This window comes from Sebastes fasciatus, chromosome 8 (genome assembly GCF_043250625.1).
Source record: "Sebastes fasciatus isolate fSebFas1 chromosome 8, fSebFas1.pri, whole genome shotgun sequence".
Lineage (NCBI taxonomy): Eukaryota > Metazoa > Chordata > Actinopteri > Perciformes > Sebastidae > Sebastes > Sebastes fasciatus.
Window position 1 is genome coordinate 33,413,000 of NC_133802.1, and position 25,371 is coordinate 33,438,370.

Consider the following 25,371-nt stretch of genomic DNA (forward strand, 5'->3'; position numbering starts at 1 on the left):
GTTCTGTTATTAAAAAGAAAGTCGACAGAGACGAGTGCTGAGCTGTGTTGTGCTGACACATTACACTCAATCTACCAAGACAGCAGGTAAACACGGACTAAGTGTTGAGGCTTCTTACTAACATGTGCTCATATATAGAAATAAAGGCCTGTCACTAATATTAACCTATTTCACATAAAGGTTTCTCTGCATTAAGATGTGAACATTTACAGTACAAACACGTAGAAATAGAAACCCACTCACTCTCCCCCTGCAGCATATTCACATGTCTCTTCATTTGTGATCTTTCTCTTCTTTATTTGTTTTCTCTCCATCTGAGCAGCTGAGCTCTTTTCCATCATTCCCACCCACTCTGTAATTATATTGTTCCTTAATGGAGGAGATGGAAACTTCATCATATTGTCTTTATTTCCTGCCATCTCGCCCTCTTAACCTTCCTCCTACTCGGTTATTCCTCCCTGTGTCTCATTTTCTCCTTCTTCCCCTCCTGTTCCCCGTCTCTCTCTCACGCTCTCTCTTGACATATCTGCTCTCATTTAAATCTCTTATTCTCTTGCACACTTCCTCCTGTCTGTCCTCTTCTTCCATTCGCTGGCACGCTAAGCCTCGGAGCAGATTCCCCGCCGCCACCGCCGCCCTTCTCCAACGCCGCCACACTCTTCATCATACTGGAGGAGAAGAGAAGCTGACGCAGGATCACATTTTGTGACACGGTGGCATTGATAACGACAGGCCGGGGCCGATTCAAGAACGGATGTTCTCGTATAAGAGAGATGATATGATCTTAAATTAGATGTGCACACCTCTGGCTGAGTGTTGACGCAGCAAAATCACCTGAAACAGCAGTAGTTCCACGGGGAGGTCCTCATATTCTGCTGTTAGGCATCAGTATCAGTAGATTACTTTATATTTATGGGATCATAATTGCCGCCCATCATCAGTATGAACCAATATTGTCTTTTCTGCTGTGAAACATAACATAACATACAATAGCAACGTATCCTCATACAACAATTTCCTCATTTCTCAATTAGAAACCCATTAAAGTGACAAAATTAGAATATTTCACCCCAAACACTTTGGCTCTTCCGGTGAAGTGTTATGAAATCCTTGCAGATTATCATATTATAAAACATTACACTCGGCAGCACTAAAAGATAAGCTGCAAACAATGCACACCACACCGGCGTGCTTTGCCATGGCGAGGGGATATGAAAGAGAAACAGCCTCCCAAGGTCCTTTAGAGAATTCTACACTTGAATAATTTTGCCTTTGAGTCATAATTGCTGTTAAAAGCTGCTCGTAAAACACATTTGCTATAAATGGAATTTATTAAATTGATTCTGAACAAATTGAGGGGCGCTGAAGAGGATTTATTTTCAATTTTACCTCCTAGGTTTTTTCTGCATATGGTAATTGCGTTGCGATAATTATTCAGATATGTTCATGTTCATTCTCAAGGCACATTTCAAATTAGTTTATTAAGTATCCAGAGTTTCTCTGTTTTCTATTATAACATGGTTGGTTAAAGTAATGTGGAGTAATGCCAAGTCCCAGGGTGCACTTTGCTAATGTTGTCAGAATATCATTAATGCAGTATTGTGGTTTGTTAAAATGAATATTTTAGATTTAAAGGAGTAGTTTTGGGTTGCAGATTACAACCCCTTCCTGTGTGCCAAGCGTGTTGGGGAGCTACGGTGGCCAACGTGGAAACACGAATGGTCCTCTCTAGAGCCGGTTGTTGTAAGAGTAGAGTGTGTGTGTACATGGGAAGTGAGTGGTGAAGCAAGAGAGAGAGAGAGCGGCGGCGACAGGAGCAAGTAACGTTATCGACTCCGGCCCAAGCAGGAAAAGTTAAAGGACCAATATGTAATATATTTACTGTAATAAATCATAAAATGACCATGATATGTCATCAGACATTAAGGAAACATGATGAATTAAAATACTGGCTTCTCTGACAACAACGCTACAGCCAGTATGTTCTCCTCTGGCCGGTGTGATCCATGGATGTATAAAGAGAACTGGATACAGCGTTGGAGGCGGGGCCCCGTTCATTACTTTGAAAGTTGCTCAGTGGTGCATGAAGCCAAAATGGCTCGTCTTCCGAGTGGAAAAGTACCCAGATCTTCCGGCGATCTTCCGCATCCATTGGGCCCATGAAGCAGGCGCAGTAGCATTCGCTCGGTCACGGGGTCCCAACGTCACGGTGTCGTCACGGTCTGGGTCTCATTCACATGAACGGAGGAAGGGAAATAACTCTGGATTCAGCTATTAGTGCGTTTTACCAGAATGTTGAATTAGTCCTTTATGACAATTTAGATGTTTCCAAGAACTTGACTTCAGATTTTCCAACTACAAACTGTACTGTAATAATGTGTGATCTGTGAAACTTAGCCACCATCTCACTGCACAGTGGATCTTCACACGTGAAGACTGGCGGGTGAAATAACAGCAGCTGTCACAGCGTCTAAAGGTTAGCTCGAACAAGTTACATGTCATTAACGTACTGTAGCCAGTTATAATCTCTCATTATCTCTGTATACATAATATAAACTACTATAAAATACTGGAGGTGGAACATATTATGTAAAGCCTATCAAATGAGATCTAAATGCAGCATGTTGTCAGAGGACACACGGTTCCTGATCAGAGCTGTCACACCGCTCTCCATCTCCTTTGATTGCTTTGATTCCAGGGCTAAATATGGATACAATATATATGTATAATAATGTGAAGCAGGCGTACCCTGGCCATTATAAGGCCGTAGTACTTGCAGGCACCGGCCCCTGGTCTGTCATGGAGCACAGCTAATGGGCCGTTTTTCCCTCTACATACAGTGGTGATGTGTTCATTCCTCCGATGGCCACTGTGAAAATGACATTCACGCTCTAACAAAAGCCCGTTTCTCCTCGGTTTAGTCTCTCGGGCTGCAGCTCATTTTCTCCCGAGTCCTCCTTACACCAACTAATAACATCCCCGGCTTACACACTTCCTTTTGAATGACCTGCCTCGTACATTCAGCAGCCTTTCATTACAATATGAATTGACAACGAGTCGTCTTGAGATCGCCGATGGTTAGTGTGGGCGGCTTAAGCGCCTAGCTCCCCACAATCACACCCTCCTGGTCCATTATTTCCATTTATCTGCAGGGTATTTATAGGGCACCTTGAATCGGGGTCTTGAGGCAGGTGATGGGGGGGGGGGGTTGAGAGGCCTGTCCTGGCTTCTGGCGATTAATGCATAAATACGTAAGCTTTATCACAAGTCCGGCAGCCTCGGGACCAGAGAATGTCAGCGCAATTAAAGGCGGGTGGCAGATGTAAGAAAAGAGAGGCAGCGCCTATCTACAGATTGCAGCCCGAGTCGGGGAACACGGGCGGCTCGGTGAAGGTTCCAGCTGCGGCGCCTATTCATTCCTTAATCACCTCCACTACTCATTAGGGCCTTCTTTTGTTCCAGCCGCCGTCTTTTCCCTGCGCTGTGCCAGCTGATATAAAATATATAAAATATGGCAGGCTCAGAAGAGTAAAGAGCTACGGGGGGAACCCCATTAAACGGCGACAGAGAAAGGATGGAGGGAAATAGAGAGGTGACGTCGGAGTGGTGGAGTCAGTCAGCTGAGGAAGAAGAGAGGACTCGAGGGAGAGAGGTGGTGACAGGAATGAGAGCGTGAGAGAGAGAAGTATCCGACCATGAAGACTAGTAATTCATCTCGATCTTCCCTTTAGGACTGTTGGAACATTGGAACCAGAAGAGCATTACAATATGGGGAAGTTTTATATCATAATCATACACAGTTCAGCTCATTACAGCTGAATTACCTCCTACAATAATCTCCACACACCTGTAAACTCTGCGTGGATGTCGAGTAGTGCGTTCTAGTGCATTAACCAGATGTAAATCGGTGGTTTTATTTAATCCTTCTACTTCCTAATAGAGCATGGGGTCCTCTCACTGCTATGTAAAGGGATCAAGGTGTCCATAAGATAAAGTCTGTTATTATTTAGCCTGCTTAATGGAGAGTAAAGTCATCCTGAGTGGTTGTTGGACTTTTCAGAGCCCGTCAGAGAGAAAAAGAGAAGAGGGATGATTTGCATGTGTTTGTGTCCACAGCTGAGAACCATGACAGCTAACTGGCTTTGATATAAAGGCTACACCGCTGATCATTACAGCGTTCATGGGTCGATTACAGAGAAATACACTGTGACATACAGTATAAACTGCTGTAGAGGCGGACATATGGGCCTGCTGTATGTAGATGAATGGTAATAATCCCACCTATTCTCAAATAGAAGTACAATGAAGCCACTGTTTATAATAATAATAATAATAATAATATGCATTGAGAAACATAAATATTAAATGAGATGATTTTCAGTGGAGCTCACAGTAACAATATATTAGAATATTCCCCATCGGCTTCACAGATTACCTTTTGCCCGACTACAGTAAATATTTGGATCCCCACAAGCAACTTCTTTAACGCACAATGAAGTCTGTAGTTTGAACTTAATCTTCCTGTAGACGCGGTGAGGTAAAGGAGGCTCGGCTCCCTTTATTTAGAGTTTATTTTGGGAGACGCATCTCTCACTGACGAGGATTTTGTGTTTCATTCCAGCTGAGAAGGGGAACAACAGGGGCTCTTGTTGACAAAGGCCGAGTCCTCCGTGTTAGCTTTACTGCATCATTGTAAAGGTTAGCATCAGACTCCCATAGGAACCCTCAGTCAGGTAGTCAGGGTCACTCAAGACACACTTCTGTTGTATAACAGTTTTGATGGTCAGAGATGGTCAGTGTGTCAACCAGGAGAAAAAGGCACATTTCAAAGTGACCTTATACACGACACTTTCTAAATTACCTCACACCTAGTATGGCATTTCTATACTGCAGTTTGTTATTCGTTCTAATAACTTATGGGTGTACATATACTTGGGGGTAGGAATCACCAGAAGCCCACGATATGATATTATTATGATACTTTATTATTATGATACGGTTGCTATATCGTGACAGTAGTACATGAAACAGGTAACCTGAAAAAAAATCATGTGTCCTCTGTGTCCTAACGGCATCTGCAAGATTTCACAGACCGGAGGAAAACAAGCAGTAAGAGCTGATCTGATGTCTGCTGTCCATCTGCCGTCTATGAGAGCCGGCTGTCAATCACTTGCGAACTCCGACCAAACGGTCAAACTAGGCAGCGCTGATCAAATATGAATCAATATTACGTTACGTTAATGCCTATTTCTCTCCTCAGATGTTCTCAGAATCATCTTGGAGTGCACGGTTTAGCTGTAAAATGAGAAAGCCGCCATTGTAAAATCTGGTGAAGGAACGCCAATTTGTGGTCACATGACCGGAGCACAGCCAATAGGAACGCTCTCTCAATGAAATGACCTGTGATTGGTCAAAGTCTCCCGTCACGGGCTAGATTTTTTAAAGCCTGAAAACAGAGCCATGAGGAGGAGCAGAAGTCTAGTTTTCTCTCAGAACACTTGAATTACAATATGATATTATGGTAAATGGACTTGCATTTATATGGCGCTTTTCTAGCCTTCTGACCACTCAAAGCGCTTTACACTACAAGTCAGTATTCACCCATTCACACACTGATGTCAGAGGCTGCTAAGGTGCCAACTTTGCCCATCAGGATCTAATCTAAATACTCATTCACACACCGATGGCTATGCCTTAGGGAGCAATTTGGGGTTAAGTGTCTTGCTCAAGGACAGATCGACATGTGAGGAGCCGGGGATCGAACCACCGACCTTCCGATTGGTGGACAACCTGCTCTACCCTCTGAGCCACAGCCGCCGAAATTATTGTGGAATTTTTGCCCAATCATGCCAAAAATATTCTGCCTACTGCCACTTTAAGTCGAGAGCAACTGTCTGACAGATTTCTTTCAGTACAAGCAGACCTTGTTTCGTGGGGATACAGCGATTTGGATAATTACATCATTACAAAGCCACATGGGGTGCACCAGTTGTTTTAGTCTCTGGGCCAAATCATCGTTTATTTCATCACAGCAGAATTACCTGTAACCTCAGTCGTGTGCTCGGTTGGTTAAACAGCTGATTGTTGATGATGTGAATTGAGGAAGTTCGATGGTGAGGAAAATGGAACGGAGCCATAAAGTGGAACAAATTCTCATCAGCGTTTAAAAAACGTTTCTGCTGCAGTGCAGTTAATTTCTTTCTCCTGAAAGCTATATATATATCTTGCAAGATTATTACAACCCATGCCTTCACTACTATTGTGTTCATAAAAAAACAACAAATAGAACTTAATGTGAGGAAACTGTGAGGACAGAGCTGCGCCTGTGCAGCTTAAAAGAGACGCTTCAGATAGATTGAGTTCCCAGAAACTAATGAAATGAGTAAAAAAGATGGACGATCTTTCCATACCATCCTGCACTATTTCCATCTTTTTAATTACGATGTATAATGTTTTAGGTTCTGCAAACATACTGATCCTCTAATTTGATGCCAAACTGAACCCGTGAGGCAGACATCCACACTCGCAGTGAGACGACAGCTGAGCTTGTGTCTCGTGTCAGATAATATTCCTGCTGAGGAAATGAGGAAAGCAGAACAGAAGGAAGATGGAAGCAGAGAGAGGAAATGATGCTCTTATCTAAAATCCTAAATAGATCCCGTGTCTTGTGAAGTGACGGAGCTCCGCAGAGAGACACGTTGTAGCCTCGTTACCGACCGGGTGCCGGTGTCTCCCCTGCTCTCTCCGGCTGCGGGCGGAGAGAGCAGGGGAGACGCTGCAGAGCCGCTGCAGAGCCGCTGCAGAGCCCCGCTCCCTCAGCCTGCGCTGAGGCAGGAAACGCCAACACTAGGATCAGATCTAAATCATGTTCATGGAGAGACCTTCGTCTGGTCAGCTAACATTACTGCCAAGCAGCTGAAATATAGAGTGATATTGTGTTTTTAGCTGATGTGTGTCGCCTCACTGTTTTGAGCGATGCTCGTTCAGGTATATTTAGAGCGAGCAAGCGCGAGCCCGACGCTGACTTTCGTTGATTTCACGGCCACAGGTGTCGCTATTAAGAAGCATTTCTGAAAGTTACAAATAGTCCCTTTAAGTGATAAAGATCTCCTGCTTCTTGTTGTATCTTCAGATTTCAGTGTAAAAACAATTTAAAGCACAAAGTAGGGGAACATCCATCTCTCCAGAATTGTGACTCTATAAATGTTCCCTTTAATGGTTCCACGTTATGATTTGGATTGTTTTTGTGTTTGGTGCCATCATTAGTGGGAAGTCGCTCTCATAATAAAGTCACATGCAAGAATTGTTGTTACAAGATCAGCCAGTATCTTCAATAACAGATGCAATATTACATTTATATTATACTGTATTATGTTATAATAATAACATTATGTTACATTGACTCTCGCATTATATTCTATTACATTAATACAGGCATACACTAAGTACCATTACTTAATCATATCATATATTAGTCTGTTGACTCACACTACTTTACATCACTTTACCTTGTCATTTTGTCTCCAAATACTCTTTTATAGCTTCTATTTTTATCCTATTCTCATTTTAGTTTATCTACCTCTTATTATTTTTTGTTACTTTCTATACTTATCTGTATTTATTTCTGTCCTTTTACCGCTGCAACAACCAAATGTCTCACTTGGGATCAATAAAGGTGCATTTTCTGAGTTCACCTAATTATTAGGTGAACTCAGAAAATGCGTTAAAGCTACATTTGTTACCATTAATGAAAATAACTTCTTGTCTTTTTTTGCTGTCACTATATCTTGACAAAAGTACCAGAGACAGATCAACGTATCCTCATACAACTGTTCGTATAATATCTTTGAGTTATTCATCACTTTTCGTGCGTTTTCCTACAAATGTCCAGAACAGTGTCGGCGTTAGGCCTCGGAGGTCCAGGCCCGTCCGAAAAGGTCACTGTGCCCCTCGGCTGAATTCTCTCCTGACAAAAAAACTAAACTGAAATACTTTTACAGCTTTTAGTAAAATGAAGTCATACAGTTTGGTAATGGAAGGACTTAACACTGCAATGCAACATAAAGCACAAAACACTGATAGTTTTGCATTTAGGAAACAACTACGACATGTACTGTACTTGGGCTTGATTACATTGTTTTATTGGAGTGTCCTAACTGGCCGCGAGCGGCGCTGCACAGCGCGGCGCAGCGTTTTGTCTGAACTCCTGTCGGATACTCTGTTCCTATTTTTTCCTGTCACTCACATTGGTTGGTTGTTTTCCTTCGGACACGATGCCCTCATGAAATAGGAGGCAGAGGAAGCAGATTTTTTCACAGATTATCTGCATCATGTACTACTGTCAGGATATAGTGACAGTTTGAGCAAATCTGTATAGTTATTTTTGTTAAAAATACTGTAGCTTTAAGTAAATATCAGGTCCTAATATTTTAGTTTCAACCTAACTTCATTGCATATCCAGTAAACAAAATGTAAAGTTATTCCTGAGCTTACTCTGTAGCACATTCCCCTGCTCTCCTCGATATCAGCTTTTCCTCTCCAACCCCATCAAGCCACCATCACGGCTTACTTATTCCTTTGTATTTATTCCACCACACTCATCCGCTTTTCCCCTCGGTGAGTTTCTAAATGTTGGCGAGGGCCTGTCGAGGGCACGATGCAGGGAAGATAAAACGCTTTCATGAGGCTGCTGGGCAGCGGCAGCTTGGAGCTAGCAGATAAGTATACACTGTGAATTTTAACATTATTTAGAAAACTGACAACTGTGTTTGTGGTGCCAAAGGCTGCACTCTGGGCAGGTTTGAAAAATTTGCAGTTGGGTGGCACGGTTTAAAAAACAACAACAGCCCTCATGCACACTTACCAATCACTTTAGGTGGGGACCGGCTGCCAGGCTGTTATTTGCAGCCGTATGAAGTCCATCTCGACAAGCGTGATGACTAATCTCGCCATGATGACAGCGTCACCCCTAGACCTCGAGCTCTTCACCCAGACACATCTGGGCTCAATTACTGCAAATAATTCAACCAGTAACAGCATCTTAGTAGGTGGGTGGCACACTGATGGCAGTAGGAAGAAGAGGAGGAGGAGGAGGAGGAGGAGGAGGAGGAGGAGGAGGAGGAGGAGAAGTGGAAGACATGTAGTTTGTTGTGAATTTAGCCGTGTGTGTGAGAGCAAAGCAGAATTTTAAATCAATTTTTTATTTATTTTTTTTGCCAGCCAAAGACAACTTTTCTTCAAAAAGTGACACTTGTGACCTTTTGTGAGTTTTACTTTGGAATAAAATCGTCTCTGTGTGCTGGGATATGGAGGACGGCGGAAGTGGACTGCAAAATGTTGAAGTGACAAAGTAATTTTTGAGAAAAACTCTTATGCGAGCGATGCATTCAATATGCATTCACTACGAGCCACTGGTGAGGCTGGCCAAAACTATTAGAAACCACTGAACCTCACCAGGAATCAAATCACACTTTGGTCATAAAAATGCTAATATTTATATGCAGCAGTCTTTTTAAAGCTATAGCGACTGTGTTTGTGCGCCTGCATGCGTTTGTGTATGTTTTTGCTACGGCGGGGCGTTCACGCTCTCCCCAGAGACAGGAGCTGTGCTGATGAATAGTAAACTACTGTGGAGTTTTAGGGGAGAGGAGTAAAAGTTCATTATGTGTGTGTTGAGAGGGATGTGTGGTGTGCTGCATGAATCATTTTGTTTCCTTGTGCATTCTGAGCATCGAGGAAAACTCACACTGATGAGGACTTTAATATAGCGTGGTTTATCATGCGGTTTGGATGCCTTTTCTCTCTTTCTCTTTTTGCTATTGTTGTCTCCATGGTAATTTTAAAATGATTGTTACTGAGAAACACATTTTACAGCTCCAGTTGCACATCAACATGATCCACACAAACATGATCCACACACAGAAACACACATTAAGTAAATACTAGGGCTGTCAAAGTAAACACAATAATAACACGTAAATGCAAATTAGTTTAAACGCCACTAATTTCTTCAACGCATTAACACATCTTGTGATTTTTAGGTTGTAGCGGGCTCAGTTTTAAAGCTAGAGTGAAGATACTGGCATTATATGAAACTAGAAAAACCTAAAGGATCCATCTGTACCAGCCATGTCATACCAGCTTGTCGTGAAGGAGGTTAAATGACACTCTAAATTTACGCTAAATTTTGACGAGGAAAAACTGCCATGGCCATTTTCAAAGGGGTCCCTTGACCTCTGACCTCCAGATGTGTGAATGTAAATGGGTTCTATGGGTACCCACGAGTCTCCCCTTTACAGACATGCCCACTTTATGATAATCACATGCAGTTTGGGTCAAGTCATAGTCAAGTCAGCACACTGACACACTGACAGCTGTTGTTGCCTGTTGGGCTGCAGTTTGCCATGTTATGATTTGAGCATATTGTTTTATGCTAAATGCAGTACCTGTGAGGGTTTCTGGACAATATCTGTCATTGTTTTATGTTGTTAATTGATTTACAATAATAAATATATACATCTATTTGCATAAAACAATTATGTTTGTTCACTCCCATGTTGATAAGAGTATTAAACACTTGACAAATCTCCCTTTGAGGTACATTTAGAACAGATAAAAAAAGATTAATTTGTAATTAATCACGATTAACTGTGGACAATCATGCGTTTGATTGCGATAAAATATTTTAATTGATTGACAACCCTATGAAATAGTAATCTGTGAGAGATATATTTAAGATTGAAGAGGTCGTTTTCCTTTTTCTTTGGACTTAAATTATTTAGTATTTTCACACACTTGTGACACATGCTCAAGATCAAATCTCATTTCCAAGAACACAGATGCATTCCACCGTCTGTCTGTCTTTGTTATCTTTCTACATTCCTTCATATGTTGTCTGTTAAGTTGACATTTGTTTGTCATTTGTTTTTCTCTCAGATCCTTCTTCCCACCCGAGGCAGAAGCCTCCGGCCACTGACCTCTGCTACAAGACTGAAATCAGCAGTCTGATGGACTTCAACTCTCCGGACGCCTCCCTGGACAAAGGTAAGACCTGAACACTTCTGTTGAAACAGAGCTGCTTGACTTAATGCTTTGTTTTTTTTCCTGCAATGCCACTATGGGAGGATGATGTAACATACATACTGTATGCATCCAAGAATGAACATGCAAATACACAGTATATTCACCCACATTTGTGCCTGCAAATGCACAATACATAAGAGCAAGAGGAGCTAATAGTAGCACCTCTGCATCAACTCTTCTCCCTCCTCAGTATTTGCACCTGTTGTTGGAACAACAGGCGTCCATCACACGGGTTATTGTAGCTAACGAGGACTTCCTGCCATCCAGGCTGCGTCTGCCTGCTAATGAACCTGTTTAAAACACATCACAACAAATTAGACAAAAGCTGCGTCTGTGTGCACGTTAGTGTTGAACCTGGAATTCAACAATCACCGACTACTGTTTGTTTATGTTTATGTGCAGTTTGTATTCTTGCTTCTTTGGCTTCTTGTTGCATTCATTGGATGGACCAGCAGGGCAGAAATGATAACTCTCACTGCCGTATGTAGAGTAATAATACACTGACTAAATAACAGTAAATGTTTTACATTTATATTTAAATACATTAATTCTATTTGTAAGAAGAATGTCACCCAATGTGGTGCCTTCCTAACATACAGCGACTGAGCGAACTCTGGTGAACGGAGCGCAAAAACTAGTCCAGATATACTACGAGCAATGTCACTGTCTATTACATAGAGAGCACGATATCGTTTAACTGTCAGATACTGTCAGCGTTGATCTTGACCAGTGAAGAAAGGTTGTAGATGAGTCAGGGCGAGCTGTTTTACAAGCAAATGACACCTCATTGGGAAAAACTGAAACAACCTGATGCTCGCTCGCTCACTAGTTTGCATCGCGTCCAGCTAGGAAGAGGTGTGACTTTTATATGACCAGTTAAACAAGTTGAAGAGTTAGTAGTAACTACTGGTAAATACAATATTGTGATTTTATTTATAAGCAATTTATCTACATTTTACTATTTTTTTTTTTACATTTTGTTAAATTCTTAACCAACTTAGACTTATTTATAGACATTTAAGAAGTTATCTGTATCCAGTGATTACCATTTATTTAACAGTTTAAAGTAGGGCTGAGCAATATAACGATATATATCGTCAAAATGATATAAAAAATGCTTATCGTGTATATTTTTCTATATCATTTCTATTGCGATATAGGCTAATTTAATTCTTAAAATGAGAAAATACTTTTCATTTGTCAAGTATTTAATTCACATTTAGAACACATGCTATATCTTGATATATATCGCTTTCGATGTATGAAATGATCTAAATCGGGATAGAAGATTTTGGCCATATTGCCCCGCCCTAGTTTAAAGAAACATTTATTGACATGTAACATGTAAAAATCAACCACAATTAAATGCTGTTAAAAATAGTTTAGAGTAATTTAAAGTTTGTTCCATAACTCACATTTGATTTAAATGGTCAATTTGCACTGAGTTTTCTCATGGTTTTTGATTGACTCTATTACAACCACATTATAATCTTACATAATGAACCTTTAAGCCTCTTGCACCAGCTGTTTATATTTTGTGAATTAGAAAATGATGCAAATTGATCAGAATTTTTTTTTAAATTCAGTGATCTAACCTACTGTATGTATCTACTGCAGCTAGTGGAGACGTTCTCATGGTTCTTATGACAACAATCAAGAGTGAATACTATCAAGCTCCACCGTCATCTGTGTTTTCTATTCGTCTGTTAGTGTTCAGTCACTTGCGTCACCGTGAACCATCCCCAAAAAGCAGCCTATAAAACTTTAAAGACTGTATTTATCACGAGACTCCATCTAACTGGGTGGTCAGACGGGTCTCTCATCGACGTCATCAGCTCTCCAGACAAACACACTCACAGTCGTTTATCTGTAGTCGGTCTCCATGTTCCAGTTCTTTCATGACAAAAGCTTCTCTCAAGGAGTTGGAGTCTTGTACAGAGGATCAAAGAAGCTCACGATGGCACCAGTACAAACACATCTCTCAGATTGTGGATCCTGTCAGGCTGCCAGCTCCAGTATGGATCTCTAGTGTCACCCAAAGGAGCCCCCAGGGGCCCTTTCCTCTTTAGAGTGTCCTGCTTAGGGGTCTATTTGGCTGCCAGATCTGTCTTCTCTCCTATTAGCGTCTGTCGATGTCGTGATGATACTCAGACTGCTGCTCACAAGTCATTGTTAGAAAAAGAGGGAACAGTGATGCCGGCTTCTCGGCTACTGTGGTGTGTTAGTTACATTCTTAGTTAGTTACATCTGTACCACAGACAGTATGGTAACAGGTTCGTCTGTCTGCTTCTCTCTGAAATCTCTTTTTCCGAAACTTCGATGATATTCCTGCAGGGATTGCAGTTAGTGACAGTGTGGGCTCAACGCAGCTCTGACAGCTTGACGGAGTAGCAGCGGGTGGCGGGGCTTAGCGAAGGGTCAATTGAGGAAATTGCAGAACATACTGAAAGAGTTTGTAGTTTCTGGGAGTCATTTGGAAGTCAAGAGAGCAGATATAGCACTTTATGAGATAAGTTGAGATGAACATGTTTGTATGAGCACACACTCCACCTTCAGCACCAACCAGCTGGTGCAAGAGGTCTGTTGTAGTTTCCTGTGTGCTGTAAATGTGCTGACTCAGGAAAAAACACATGCACATGCACACACCAACAACCCCTGCAGTGGCCAAGGCCGCGTACTGTATATCACCACAAGTTTCGTCCGTGAATGAGAGCGGGGAACTGAGGGGGCTGTGTTATCAGCAAATTCATCTCAGGTCTGCAGTAAGAGAGAGAGACGGGGAGACGGGGGAAGGAGAGGGGAAACAAACGAAAGCAGTGAGCACTGTATCATTATGGAGACAGCTGCTGCTTCTGCACATTAAACTGGCAATGCTATCACTATCCAGCCATGAGGGCTGGTTTAAATAGGAAGGTCAGTGCAAAGAAGTCAAACAGGGCATAGGCTTAGGAGGGACAGAGAAGGAGAGAGGAAGATCAGGCGGGGGGTGAGGAGGAGGAGGAGGAGGTGAGAGTTTGCCTGAGGACATGCTGTAGTGTTGCCTGTGAATGTATTCTGGTTAATGAGAGAAAATCATACAGCGAAGGGGGGAGACAAATGAACAAAAGAAGCTGAGCACTTCCATTTTTCTCATGTGCTGACACTTTCCAAAACACCTGCCCCCCCCCGCCTCCCACCGTAACCCCCTCATAGCCATTGGGAGAGTGGCACTCAAATTGCCACCAGCAACAATATCCAGGCCTCTCGCCCACAATTTATACACTTCAGAAAGAGCACACATGCTCACACACACACACACGCACGCACGCACGCACGCACGCACGCACGCACGCACGCACGCACGCACACACACACACACACACACACACACACAGAGGCTGTAGTTAGACTTGACCTCTTTTATGGGTCTCATATTATTTTACTATGCTAGAAATATAATAAATGGATAGAAGTGGAAGAGAAAACATGATACATATGTGAGATCACAGTGGGTTTAATCATCATAGACATGTGATGTTTCACACTGTGGATCCACAGACATGTGATCCAGGGCCAGAAATTAACTTTTTTCACATGCAAGTTTATTGGTTTTTTTGTCTGCCACTCTGATGTCATTCAATGTTTGATATACTTTACACAAAAAACATTATATGAATGGTAAATTCCAGTTTTCAAATTAGACCTTAGCTTCTGGGGGAGTCCTGTTTTTCGTGGGTGGGAGGGTACTGAACACAGTACTGTACTTTGTTATTGTCATCTACAGTGGTTATTTGCATAAAAACACAATTTAATGATTTGGAATTATATGATTGTATTTGTATTTATATATTTACTTTGATTAAAAAATATCTTGGTATTAGTAGTTTTAATTATTATTATTATTATTATTATTATTACACAGCTGTGTTGAATACTCTATTCTGATTGGTCAATCACGACATTCTGCGGTCTCTTATTTCTTTATAATAGACCGTTGCTATGTATAGCAGACCGTTGCTATGGGCGCAGTTCTGATGTCGGATTCTGGCGGGCCGTTTTTGTGTCAAATTATTGATTTCTTAAGTAAGCAGCTGTGTAATAAGCGGGATAATGTACAGCTAGCGGGTCATTTTTGTGAAATAAACCCCTTCAGGACGATTCTTTCAGGGCGCGTCGGGGTAGAGCATCGCCCTGTCGGGGATTCTTTCACAACAATGACCGGCTCGCTGTACATTATCCCTTACTTATAAGCTGCTTAGAGCTAGTGTTAGGAAGTTAAACAGGTCATCTTCTTCTCTCTCTAATATCTATTTTATATAACTGTGAAAACATCTCCTTCAAACATCTGGATTTATTCAAGTTTCTCGCCAAAAACATAATTTTACGAGATTACATTTGAACACATCATGATAAAGTTAAAATTTACTCATTTACTCAAAATGATCATTTTTAATGAACAGAGCTTGAACGCACCACAATGTGTTTCAACACGGATTTTCTGTTCACAGTGTTGCGTTATCAGGGAAAGAATAGGATGCACCCTCAGGTTTAGTAGTAGTAGCGCCACGCTTCTGAGCGTTTCTCTCCGCCGTGGCTCCGGTCTCAAAGAAACTGAAACATGATAAAGCGTGTGTATGCCGTTGCGTTATTGTGCATGCGTAACTGTAACTGGAATTGATAGTCATGGAGGTATGCGATTCCAAGGACTGGGACAACTAGGAACCAGTTCTCAACAGGAACCAGTTCTCTATTCCCATATCAGCGTTTTCCCTGCCTGCCAAATTGGCGGATGGCCTGACCTGCGTTTTCAGATCCTGATGTGATCTCATTAAATCTCAAAAATTGTGCTGCAGCGTTCATACAGTAGATAGAGGGGTTTCCTGTGTGCCTCCGTCCTCTGGCCTTTCCATTGAAGACCACTGAGAGGTTGAAATTGACAAAGGGAGCAGACCAGCAGTCTGATTATCTGCCGTCTCCGTCAGTTTCTAATCGCTTCATTAAAGTAGGCTGCTGACGAGAGGGACTCAGAGGTCATAAAGTCAAACAGTGGAAATTTCAAGGGGTCTAAATTTAAGACTTCATTTTGAGCAGTCATCAAAGGAAACATTACTTGTTCCCAGAAGTGGTGTGCGGTTGCATGTGAGTGTGCAACACTTGGTTGCACTAGAACATCAGACTAAATCCCAGAGACACAAAGTTCTATTAGCCTCTCTCCTCTGAGCCTTTTCCAAATGATCCCGCTGTTTACTTCTTCTCTCTTTTAGCCTTATAATGCATTCAGAGGCAGGTTGCACAGCAGAAGTGTACTGTATATAAATACATTTTCATCAAAGTGTCACATTTAACTCTGCCACATACTACATTGTTGTCTAAATTTAGATCTGGAGCTGTGCTCTTCAATCAATCAATCACAGCTCTTTTTATACAGTATACTAAAGCAACCTTCATGCCAACGCAGAAGAAGAGAAAAAGTCGAAGCACAGGTCAGTCCAGCACACTACGCCGTCTGCATTGATTTTATTCCAGTGACGGTTGCTAAGCAATGTGCCCACTTCAAAGCTGAATGTGTGTGATGTGTACTATCAATGCATCCCAAATTACCAGGTCTCAAACTGTCTGAAATTCCTGTCGCTGGCACATCGCTATTTCTCTAGTAAATGGACCGGAAACAGCAGTGACCTTCAGTCCGCTGCTGATAGTATCACCAAGTCACACCAAATGAAGCACACAAGAGATGTCAAATAAGTACAAAAGTAAATTAAAATCTATATGTTTGTGTTATGTTTCTTAAAATGTACTTAATATCTTGTGAGTGTGCCTGCTATGCATTCAAAAGTATTAAAGCTGTGTTAACTTTGAAACCACTTAGAGTGTACCTGGTTTATTAAACATTGACTTAAAAGGAACAGTTCAGCATTTCCCAAAATACAACACTCGTCTGGAGGAAACACTTCTCTATATTCTCTGTCACATTATTAGTTGTGATTTCCGCATGTTATTTTGCAGTTTAAGAAACTCTTCCAATTTTCACTTCCACCTCGTTAGATTTTGTATTTACACCCAGGTGCAGCGCTGCGCCAAGGTGCTACTAGAGGTACTGTATGTTTTCTATTTCTGAATTCCACCTTGGAGTCTGACGTGAGGCGGACAGCCAACTGGTACAACCGGTCACCGGTTGTAATACCTTCTGCCTGCCCTTCAAATGGCTGTTAAAAAGGCCCACGGGCAGCTAATCTGAGCTGGCGTCTGGCAGCAGTGAATTGGCAGCGGAGGCGACAGTGGAGAGGGACGGTGGCTGTCGGAGGTGCCAGATCTGGAAGAGAGCTGAGTGGCACCTGGTGGCTGCCGGTTCCTTTCCACTGATTACGGAACATGAGGGTTGGAAGGTGGGAGAACAGAGAGGCCAATAACATAGCTGGATGGAGTCGAAGATTGGTCTGAGGTATAAATATAGGATGCACAGTAGTAGTGGTGGTGATGTAGTAGAGAAGAATTGGTAGGAAAATCCAGACGAGTAAGCAAACGAGTTCAAGTGCAGAAGATGAAGTGGAGAAAGGCCGATGCTTTTTAGACTCGCAGTAGATCAACAATATAAGGTTGCACATCCTTCGGTCTCATTTCAAACAACTTCAAGACTTCAAGTTGACGTTTTAACGTTGACCAACCCTCCACATGTATGTGCATTGCCTGAGGTAAAGGAGTAAAAAGGTGTGTGTGGGGGGGGTGTGTGAAGGAGGTTATGTGACATCCTCTTGAAGGTCATAACAAATCTCAACATTCCTTGTTATAGCGCTGCAGTTATCCACGGGTGAAACAGCTTAGGTAAAGTATGCGCTGACATGTCATAACTTAGAAAAGTGCAGTAACAGACTGACTCTGTAGTTTTCTAACGCCGTGGTCAGATCGACAAAACAGCACTGCGACAAAACAGCATTCCAAACACACCTCAGTCATTTCAGTGAGACGACCACTTTAGCACAGAGGGGGTCCCTGCACAGACGGCTAAAAAAAAACTGCGGTTGTCCTGCAAAAAACATGGGTCTACTTTTGCAGCAACCTCATCTGACAACACACTGCATTGGTCAATCAAATATGTGCAAGTGCACGTTCCAGGTAGAATGCCTTGGAACCTGAATGGCAAAACTGCATTCTCTTTCCAGAGTATTACTGTATGCCGGCGCTGTTGCAGAAGTGTAGTACCCATCCTCCAGTCCGGAGCCGTGCGGAGTCAAAGTTGTCATTCAAGTTGTCAGCTGCGTGTACATAAAGTTTCAAAAGTAAAAGTACTTGGCCCTGTTCTTTAATTGATACTGACGTGAACAGCAGTTAAGTTGTTTTTGGATCTCAGTTGAACTGCTTTATATTCTGTTGGGATCATATTTTTTGATTATATTTAACAATATATTGTATAAATGTGTTTATAACTATAGCAAAGTAACGTGTGTACTAATATCTGAAATAGATGTAGTGCAGTAAATAGTGGGAATGCACCGATACTGACTCAAATAGCTGGATCGGGGATCGATTAAATTAAATTCTATGTTTATATACTATATATATTATATACTGACATTTTAATTCCTGTTGCAGTTTTTAACCAATTTGTTGCTGCATTAAAAAAGGTAATTTTGAAGATTTTTACCAAGTTGTTAGTGTACAATTTATTATTTTAATAATTCGGTATATTTATATCTATGTATTTATTTATTACATTTTGTTTTACAAAGTTAGGAAAGTTAGTAAAGTCTGATGTTGCCTTACACATAAAAGAATGATGGCATACAGCTTATTAATGAGACGCTGCTGGTATCGGATCTGTCAGATCGGAGAATCTCTAGTAAAAAGTACATCATCTCCGTCGGTAGTAGAGTATACAGTAAAGCAGCATCACATGGAAGTGATCTCTTAAAGTACAAGTATGTGAAATCTATACTTATACATGAATGAATGCATTAGTTACTTTCCATCAACATCCACACCAATGTGACCCCTTTGTTGTTTTTATACCCCCGCGACAACGTTGTCGAGGGGATATAGCGTTCCGTCTGTCCGTCTGTCCGTCAGTTCGCGTGTCACACTTTCGTTTCCGGAGCAGAACTCGGAAACTATTTAACTTAGGAACTTCAAATCTGGTGTGATGGTTGAAAGTGTGGTCTAGTTGCGCCTTTTGAGGGTTAGAAGTCCTGGGTGCCCATTAGTTAATTAGTTAATGCCCATTAATGCCATTAGTTCCAAAAGGGCAAAACCTTTGGCCCTACTTTAATAGGGGTCAAGCATTGAGCGGGGGTGTGTGAGCCATGCTCACTTTTGCCTTGTTATTTGTGTTGTAAACGATGACGATACCTCTGTGTTAAAATGCAAATCAACACTGAATCATATAGAGCAGAAAAGTGCCTTTTGCCTTTAATAGCTGAACACTTTGGCTTGTGGCTACAAGTGCAACGTGCTGGAAAATTCAAGCATTTACAACAGCTGTATGTGATCCAGACATGATTTACACTTCACAGTGTTTTTCACTGACTTTGGACTGCCATTACCACGACATGACCGCAACATTTCCCTTTCATTTCTTTTTTCTGGTGGCGGTAATAATAAACTCGTGTTCGGACCATTCTTCTTTTCTACTCTGTCATATTCACAGTTCACTGGCTGTTTTCTTTTCTCTACTAGTTCACACTTTGTGACTCGTTGGCTGTTTTTTTACAGAGGTTGTTTCAAGGTTTTCAAGCTGCGTTGTTGGAAAAGAAATCATGGTAGTGGGGAAAACAGGAAATTTATGAAGAGAGGGTGTCCATTAACACGTGCATGGTAACAAAAGGGCAGTTAGGCAGCTCTGAAGACGGGCATTAAAAAGATGGACACCACATTGTTCACATAGAAAAGAGCTAAAAAAAGAAGTTGACCATCCATGCACACACACATAAATTTAATTAATGTCAATTCTTTCTCTCATTGTCTCTGCTTTACTCTCATCCCTCTCTTACATGAGCAATGAAAGGTTGACGTCTTCTTGGCAGCGTGAGGTGCTGCTGCTTTCCTTTGAGCTATTGTGTAAACTGACTGCAGAGAGAGAGATTGTCTGCTTCCATTGATTTTCATTTAAGGGATAGTGCTCTCGGCTCAACTCCGCCAGGCATCCCACGACTTACAAACATGTGTGTGTGATGTTGTCATGCGTCAGCAACTTCACCTAAACCTTCTTTTTTACGCTATCATCATGCATTCCCAGCCATGCATCCCTGTAGTGTCCTTTGATGCTGTCTTAATGTAGTGTAAATACCCAGCACTTGCCAAGTACATTCTTTTAATTAGGAAACCCAACAGACCCGCTGATTAGCACTTCATCTTCATAAGTGTCTGAGCCGGAGCCGCAGCTGGACCACTTCCTAGTTACCTTACACTCTCGCTGTCCCAACAGGTCTGGAACAAGAGGAGCATCATTAATATGCCGACTGCCATCTACTGAGCAAGCAGAGATATTTCTGTTAATGTGGTGCATGTACATTGCTTTTAGGTGACTGTATTTGTTAAAGCTGCAGTGTGTAGAAATGGAGCAAATATGATTAAATAAGGTATTTTTTATAACACGGTCACTAGATCCTGACAGTAGTGCATGAGTACAATCATGTGCCTATGTGTCCTCCAGTGTCCTCCGGTCATGGATGTATAAAGAGAACTGGATACAGCGTTGGAGGCGGGGCTCCGTTCATTCCTATGAGAGTTGCTCAGTGGCCTAAATGGCTCGACTTCTGTCTGGAAAAGTACCCGGATCTTGGCGGAGTAGCGTCCGAGATGATTGGCGGAGTAGCGTCCGCTCAGTCACATGACTCGGTCACGGGGTCCCAACGTTACGCTGTCGTCACAGCTTGCGCTCCAGCCTCGGTCTGGGTCTCACTCACATGAACGGAGGAAGGGAAATAACTCTAGATTCAGCTATTAGTGCGTTTTACAACTTTATAAACTTAATTTTTTAAATAAGGGCTCGTGTGTGTTCGTACTGGGAAGTTGATTCACCTTAAAAAAAAATGATCCGCTGAGTTACAGATGTCTCTTTCCCAATGTAAGTCTATGGGAAAAAGTATTTTTGGGCCCAATGCATCACCTGACTGACACGGAAGTTGCAGTACCACCGTTTGGCCACTACGACAGTTTGCATCGACGACCGGCGCTCTTCCTGGGGGCTTGCCTCCGGTGCTCCTAACGGCATTTACAGGATTTCACAGACTGGAGGAAAACAACCAATGAGAGCTGATCTGGAGTCTGCCGTCTATGAGCAGCTGTCAATCACTTGCGAACTCCGATCAAACGGTCAAACTAGGCAGCGCTGATCAAATATGAATCAATATTCTGTTACTGTAATGCCTTTTTCTCGTGTAAAATGTTTTCAGAAACATCTGGTAGTGTACTGTTTAGCTGTAAAATGAGAACGTTTGTGACCATGTTGAGAACTGTCATGGAAATACCAAGCACTGCCCACCAGCTGGAGAACAGCCAATAGGAACGCTCTCTCTCTCTGAAATGACCTGTGATTGGTCAAAACAGAGCCATGAGGAGGTGCAGAAGTCTAGTTTTCTATCAGAACACTTGAATTACAATATGCTGAAAGGTTATTATGGAATTGTTGCCCAATGATGCCAAAAATATGCCGCCTACTGCCACTTTAAATATGCAAGCCTTTTCACTCTTGCACAGTTGGTAGCCCACGATGATAATCATGGCGGTGTCTTGCTAGCATGACCTTGTTTCAGTTGGTGAAACCCCCTTTGTCATAAAACGACCTTCTTCCAAGCATCCAGCATTTAGGGGACTGCCCTGCAATCATTTCTCGTGCACTCCAGCAGACAATTTAAACCACCACGATTCTTTAAATAACTACAACCCACAGCTTCACATGATAAATGGCACTATTATATTTTTCTCTGATTCTCTTTCTGAGTTTCTCCAGAACGGGGGGAATTGCTGAGTCAACTCTCGTTGTGTTGGAATTGTAATCTTAAGCCAAGCGTTGCTACAGCAGGCAGAGGCACACGGTGTTCTTTATAGCCAATATAACCACTGCAGCCTTCCTCTTCACTGGCATTAAAATGTGTTAACAATTTCATGGACAGGCCTTGTGACTGTAAGAGGAAAATAAGGTCCAACAAAAATCAATGACTGGATTCCAATTGTACAAAACAGCTGAGCAGCTCTCTTCCTGCTATGCTGCTGAGCATCCTTTAGGTGTTATCATGAGGTGAAATCATATTCACATGCACACACATGTTCTCAACACAAAGCATCATGCTGTCATCATCTGGAGCTCGTTGTTACCTTCATCTTTTAATCAGTTGAGCTGCAGGCGTGCACGGGCCACAAACAGCCCTTTGAGTAGGCGGTATTCAATTTCCCTCACTTTGTCCATTATGCATGGACACAATACACATTAAGAGATTGTTTTCTTTAGCTGCTTTATTGTCTCAGAGAGAGGGGTGGCACACTGAATGATTATCAGCTCTGCTAGAAAACCCAATCAAGGATTCTGGCCGAGCTACTGACTGACACTTTTGTGATGTGTGCTCATGGCCTTGTGATAGCTAATGGCAGTGGGAATCACCAGAGGCCCCACGATACGATATTAGCACGATATTTAAGTCATGATACGATTTTAAACATTTTGCGATATGCTGAGTTTTGTGCAAATATTGCGATACGTTGTGATTTATTACCTTTTTTCAACTGCAAATAATGTAGTTTGTCAACATCTGTTTTATCTAATAAGAAACAGTTTTCACTCTGTTCATCTCCGATTTTCCATTCACATATCTTGAGGTCATGTCAGTTTTTCCTGACCCCAAAATTTAGCGTAACCTTTGAGCGTTATTTAGCGTTGAAAAAATCAACAAAAAAATCCGTCTGGAGCCGCAAAACATTAGAGCATTGTGATGAAGGAAACACAGCCTGTTAAGTCTAATGCAGAGGACCCAAGGGTAAATGAGAGGCAGGCCATTGAAGAAACATCTCAGGACATTTAGTAAGAAGCTGCTGCTGGCTTTTCAGCAAATCCAGTGTGTTTTATATTACTTTTTTTGTTTTCAAATCTGTCCACGCTCTATTAAAATCTCTATTTTCCTCCGAGACTTTTCTTTTTGGGGATTTAGAATCCATAGCTAACCTATTGAGCGATTGAGGTTCGTGTAATTCAGAGGATAAGGCACCAGGCCGTAGTTGACGCACATTTTGGTTGACTTGAAATGATAGAAAAAAAAACATTGGTGTATAGGCTACAGATTTTTACAGCTGGAGAATGTAAGAATCGGGCATCATGGGGTAAAAATTCCATAATAATCTTTCAACATATTGTAATTCAACTCCGGTCAAACTAGGCAGCACTGATCAAATATGAATCAATATTCTGTTACTGTAATGACTATTTATCTCCTCAAATGTTTTCAGAAACATCTTGTTGTGTACTGTTAAGCTGTAAAATGAGAACGTGTGCTCCGGCTGGTGGGCGGTACTTGGTATTTCCTCAACTGATCTCAACATCAGTTGGGTCACAAACTTTCTCATTTTACAGCTAAACAGTATTTTTTAATCATATTTGCTCCAATTCTACCCACTGCAGCTTTAAGACTGAGCCCGCTACAACGTCTGAAAGACAGAATAGCGTCTGGGCGTTATTAAGAGCTTTATAGTTAATATAATATGTGTATCCGTACAATATTGCTCCACCCCTAACAGCTATATATAAAACAATAAAAACTCTATGAAGTTTGCTTTTCTGGTCAGTGGTGAGTTCAGGACGCTCTGTATGATCTAATATGATCTAACAGATGCATCATTTACATTCACAACCTGCATTGTTTTGCCACACTGCTCTAGAGGCAGGTTCTAAATGAATATCTGTGTCAGGTTGAGTCTCAAGTGGCCTCGTTGATTAATAGAGCTTGAGAGAATCTGGACTCAGCACTCGGGCCACCAGGAGGCCAGAGGAAGCTCCTGTTACTCTCTTTATTTCTACAGCAGCTCACCGGCTGCGTGGCCCACATACTGAATATACAAGAATTCACATACGGAAGTGTGAGGTGGGAGTTTTTGTTTTTTAAGATAATGAATTGTTCCGTTTGAATGGCACCTCACCTGATAAAATAGGAATTATTTAAAATAATATTATTCGCTGATAATATTCATGTTGGCACACAAAGGCTCTGCAAGAGAACGCTGCTTATTACAAGCATGAAAGGGAAAATAACTTCAAGGTACAATTCAATCAGTGTTTGATGAGTCTTTTATATAATATTGTTTTGCTCTTTTATGACTAATTCTGTCCTGGATGTACTTGTAGGGATTACAGTTATGGTCTGACTCATCATTCTGCTTAATTTAAGAGGTTTTATCTTTGTCCTTGCAGGCAGATTAATAAACTTAATTAATGCTTATCACCTTTGTTGAAAATCACGGCTTCTTCTGTACGACTACTCGCACATCATCCATCCCTCATTCACCTTGCCTGCCTCCGACTACGTGTCACTGCTGGGGGAGTTCAATAAAACAAGCATACAGAGGTTGTGTGAGCAAACATTGTGCACCTGTGTCTGCACCATAAACTGTATACATGTGTAGATGTAGATGTAGATGTATGACGCATCTCCACTTCCTTCCACTGTACTGAAGTGAAGCCAGAATATCCCAAAAATATCCCGGATACGAGGGTTGCTGTCCTGAGATTTTAACGTCATTTGGAGCCAGAGACTGTGCAGGTCCCGCCCACGCACACACCTGAGCCAATCACGAGCTGAGCACGGGCCGCAGCTTGTTAGCTTGTTAGCTTGTTAGCCACCTAGCTGCTACGTTAGCAACACGGTAGCTGTTTGGTTAGAAAGACACAACAACCAACCATAATATCTCTATAACTACATTTATAATCACCCCCTTGTCACCCCCTTTTATAGCATCAAACAACTTAAAATTAAATCCAATCCAATTTCTTATCAAAAACGTTTGGCCCATGCCCGACCCACTAACATGGAGGCGGGATTTATGACCTTTACTGCAGCCAGCCACCAGGGGGCGATCCAGAGGTTTTGGCTTCACTTTTAGGGAGCTGTCAAGCCGTCCATCTTTACATCCAGTCTATGCACTGCACTAATAGTGCACGTCTGTTTGCTTACCTTCCATGCCAACTAGAGAAATTAAAAAGGATGTAATTAAACTAAAATGTAAAAAGCTTTGAAAGATAACTTTTGCAAAGCAATGTCAACATATTCACTTTATTACAATTTAAAAGTGAGCTCTGTTTTAATCCAGTGAATATCCTGTGTGTATCCCTCG

At 41.8% G+C, this 25,371-nt stretch overlaps 1 protein-coding gene across 12 annotated transcripts in view; it reads left to right on the forward strand.

Moving 5' to 3' along the window:
- kazna (kazrin, periplakin interacting protein a) overlaps positions 1-25,371 on the forward strand; it is a 238,267-nt gene that overhangs the window by 154,802 nt on the left and 58,094 nt on the right. For all 12 annotated transcript variants that reach the window (XR_012594806.1, XR_012594805.1, XM_074642575.1 and 9 more), the window contains one exon: positions 10,936-11,043. Coding sequence is in view for 10 of the 12 variants with exons in the window: in XM_074642575.1 (XP_074498676.1) it covers positions 10,936-11,043 (108 nt within the window). In the remaining 2 variants the exon portion in view is untranslated. The remainder of the gene's footprint in view (positions 1-10,935; positions 11,044-25,371) is intronic.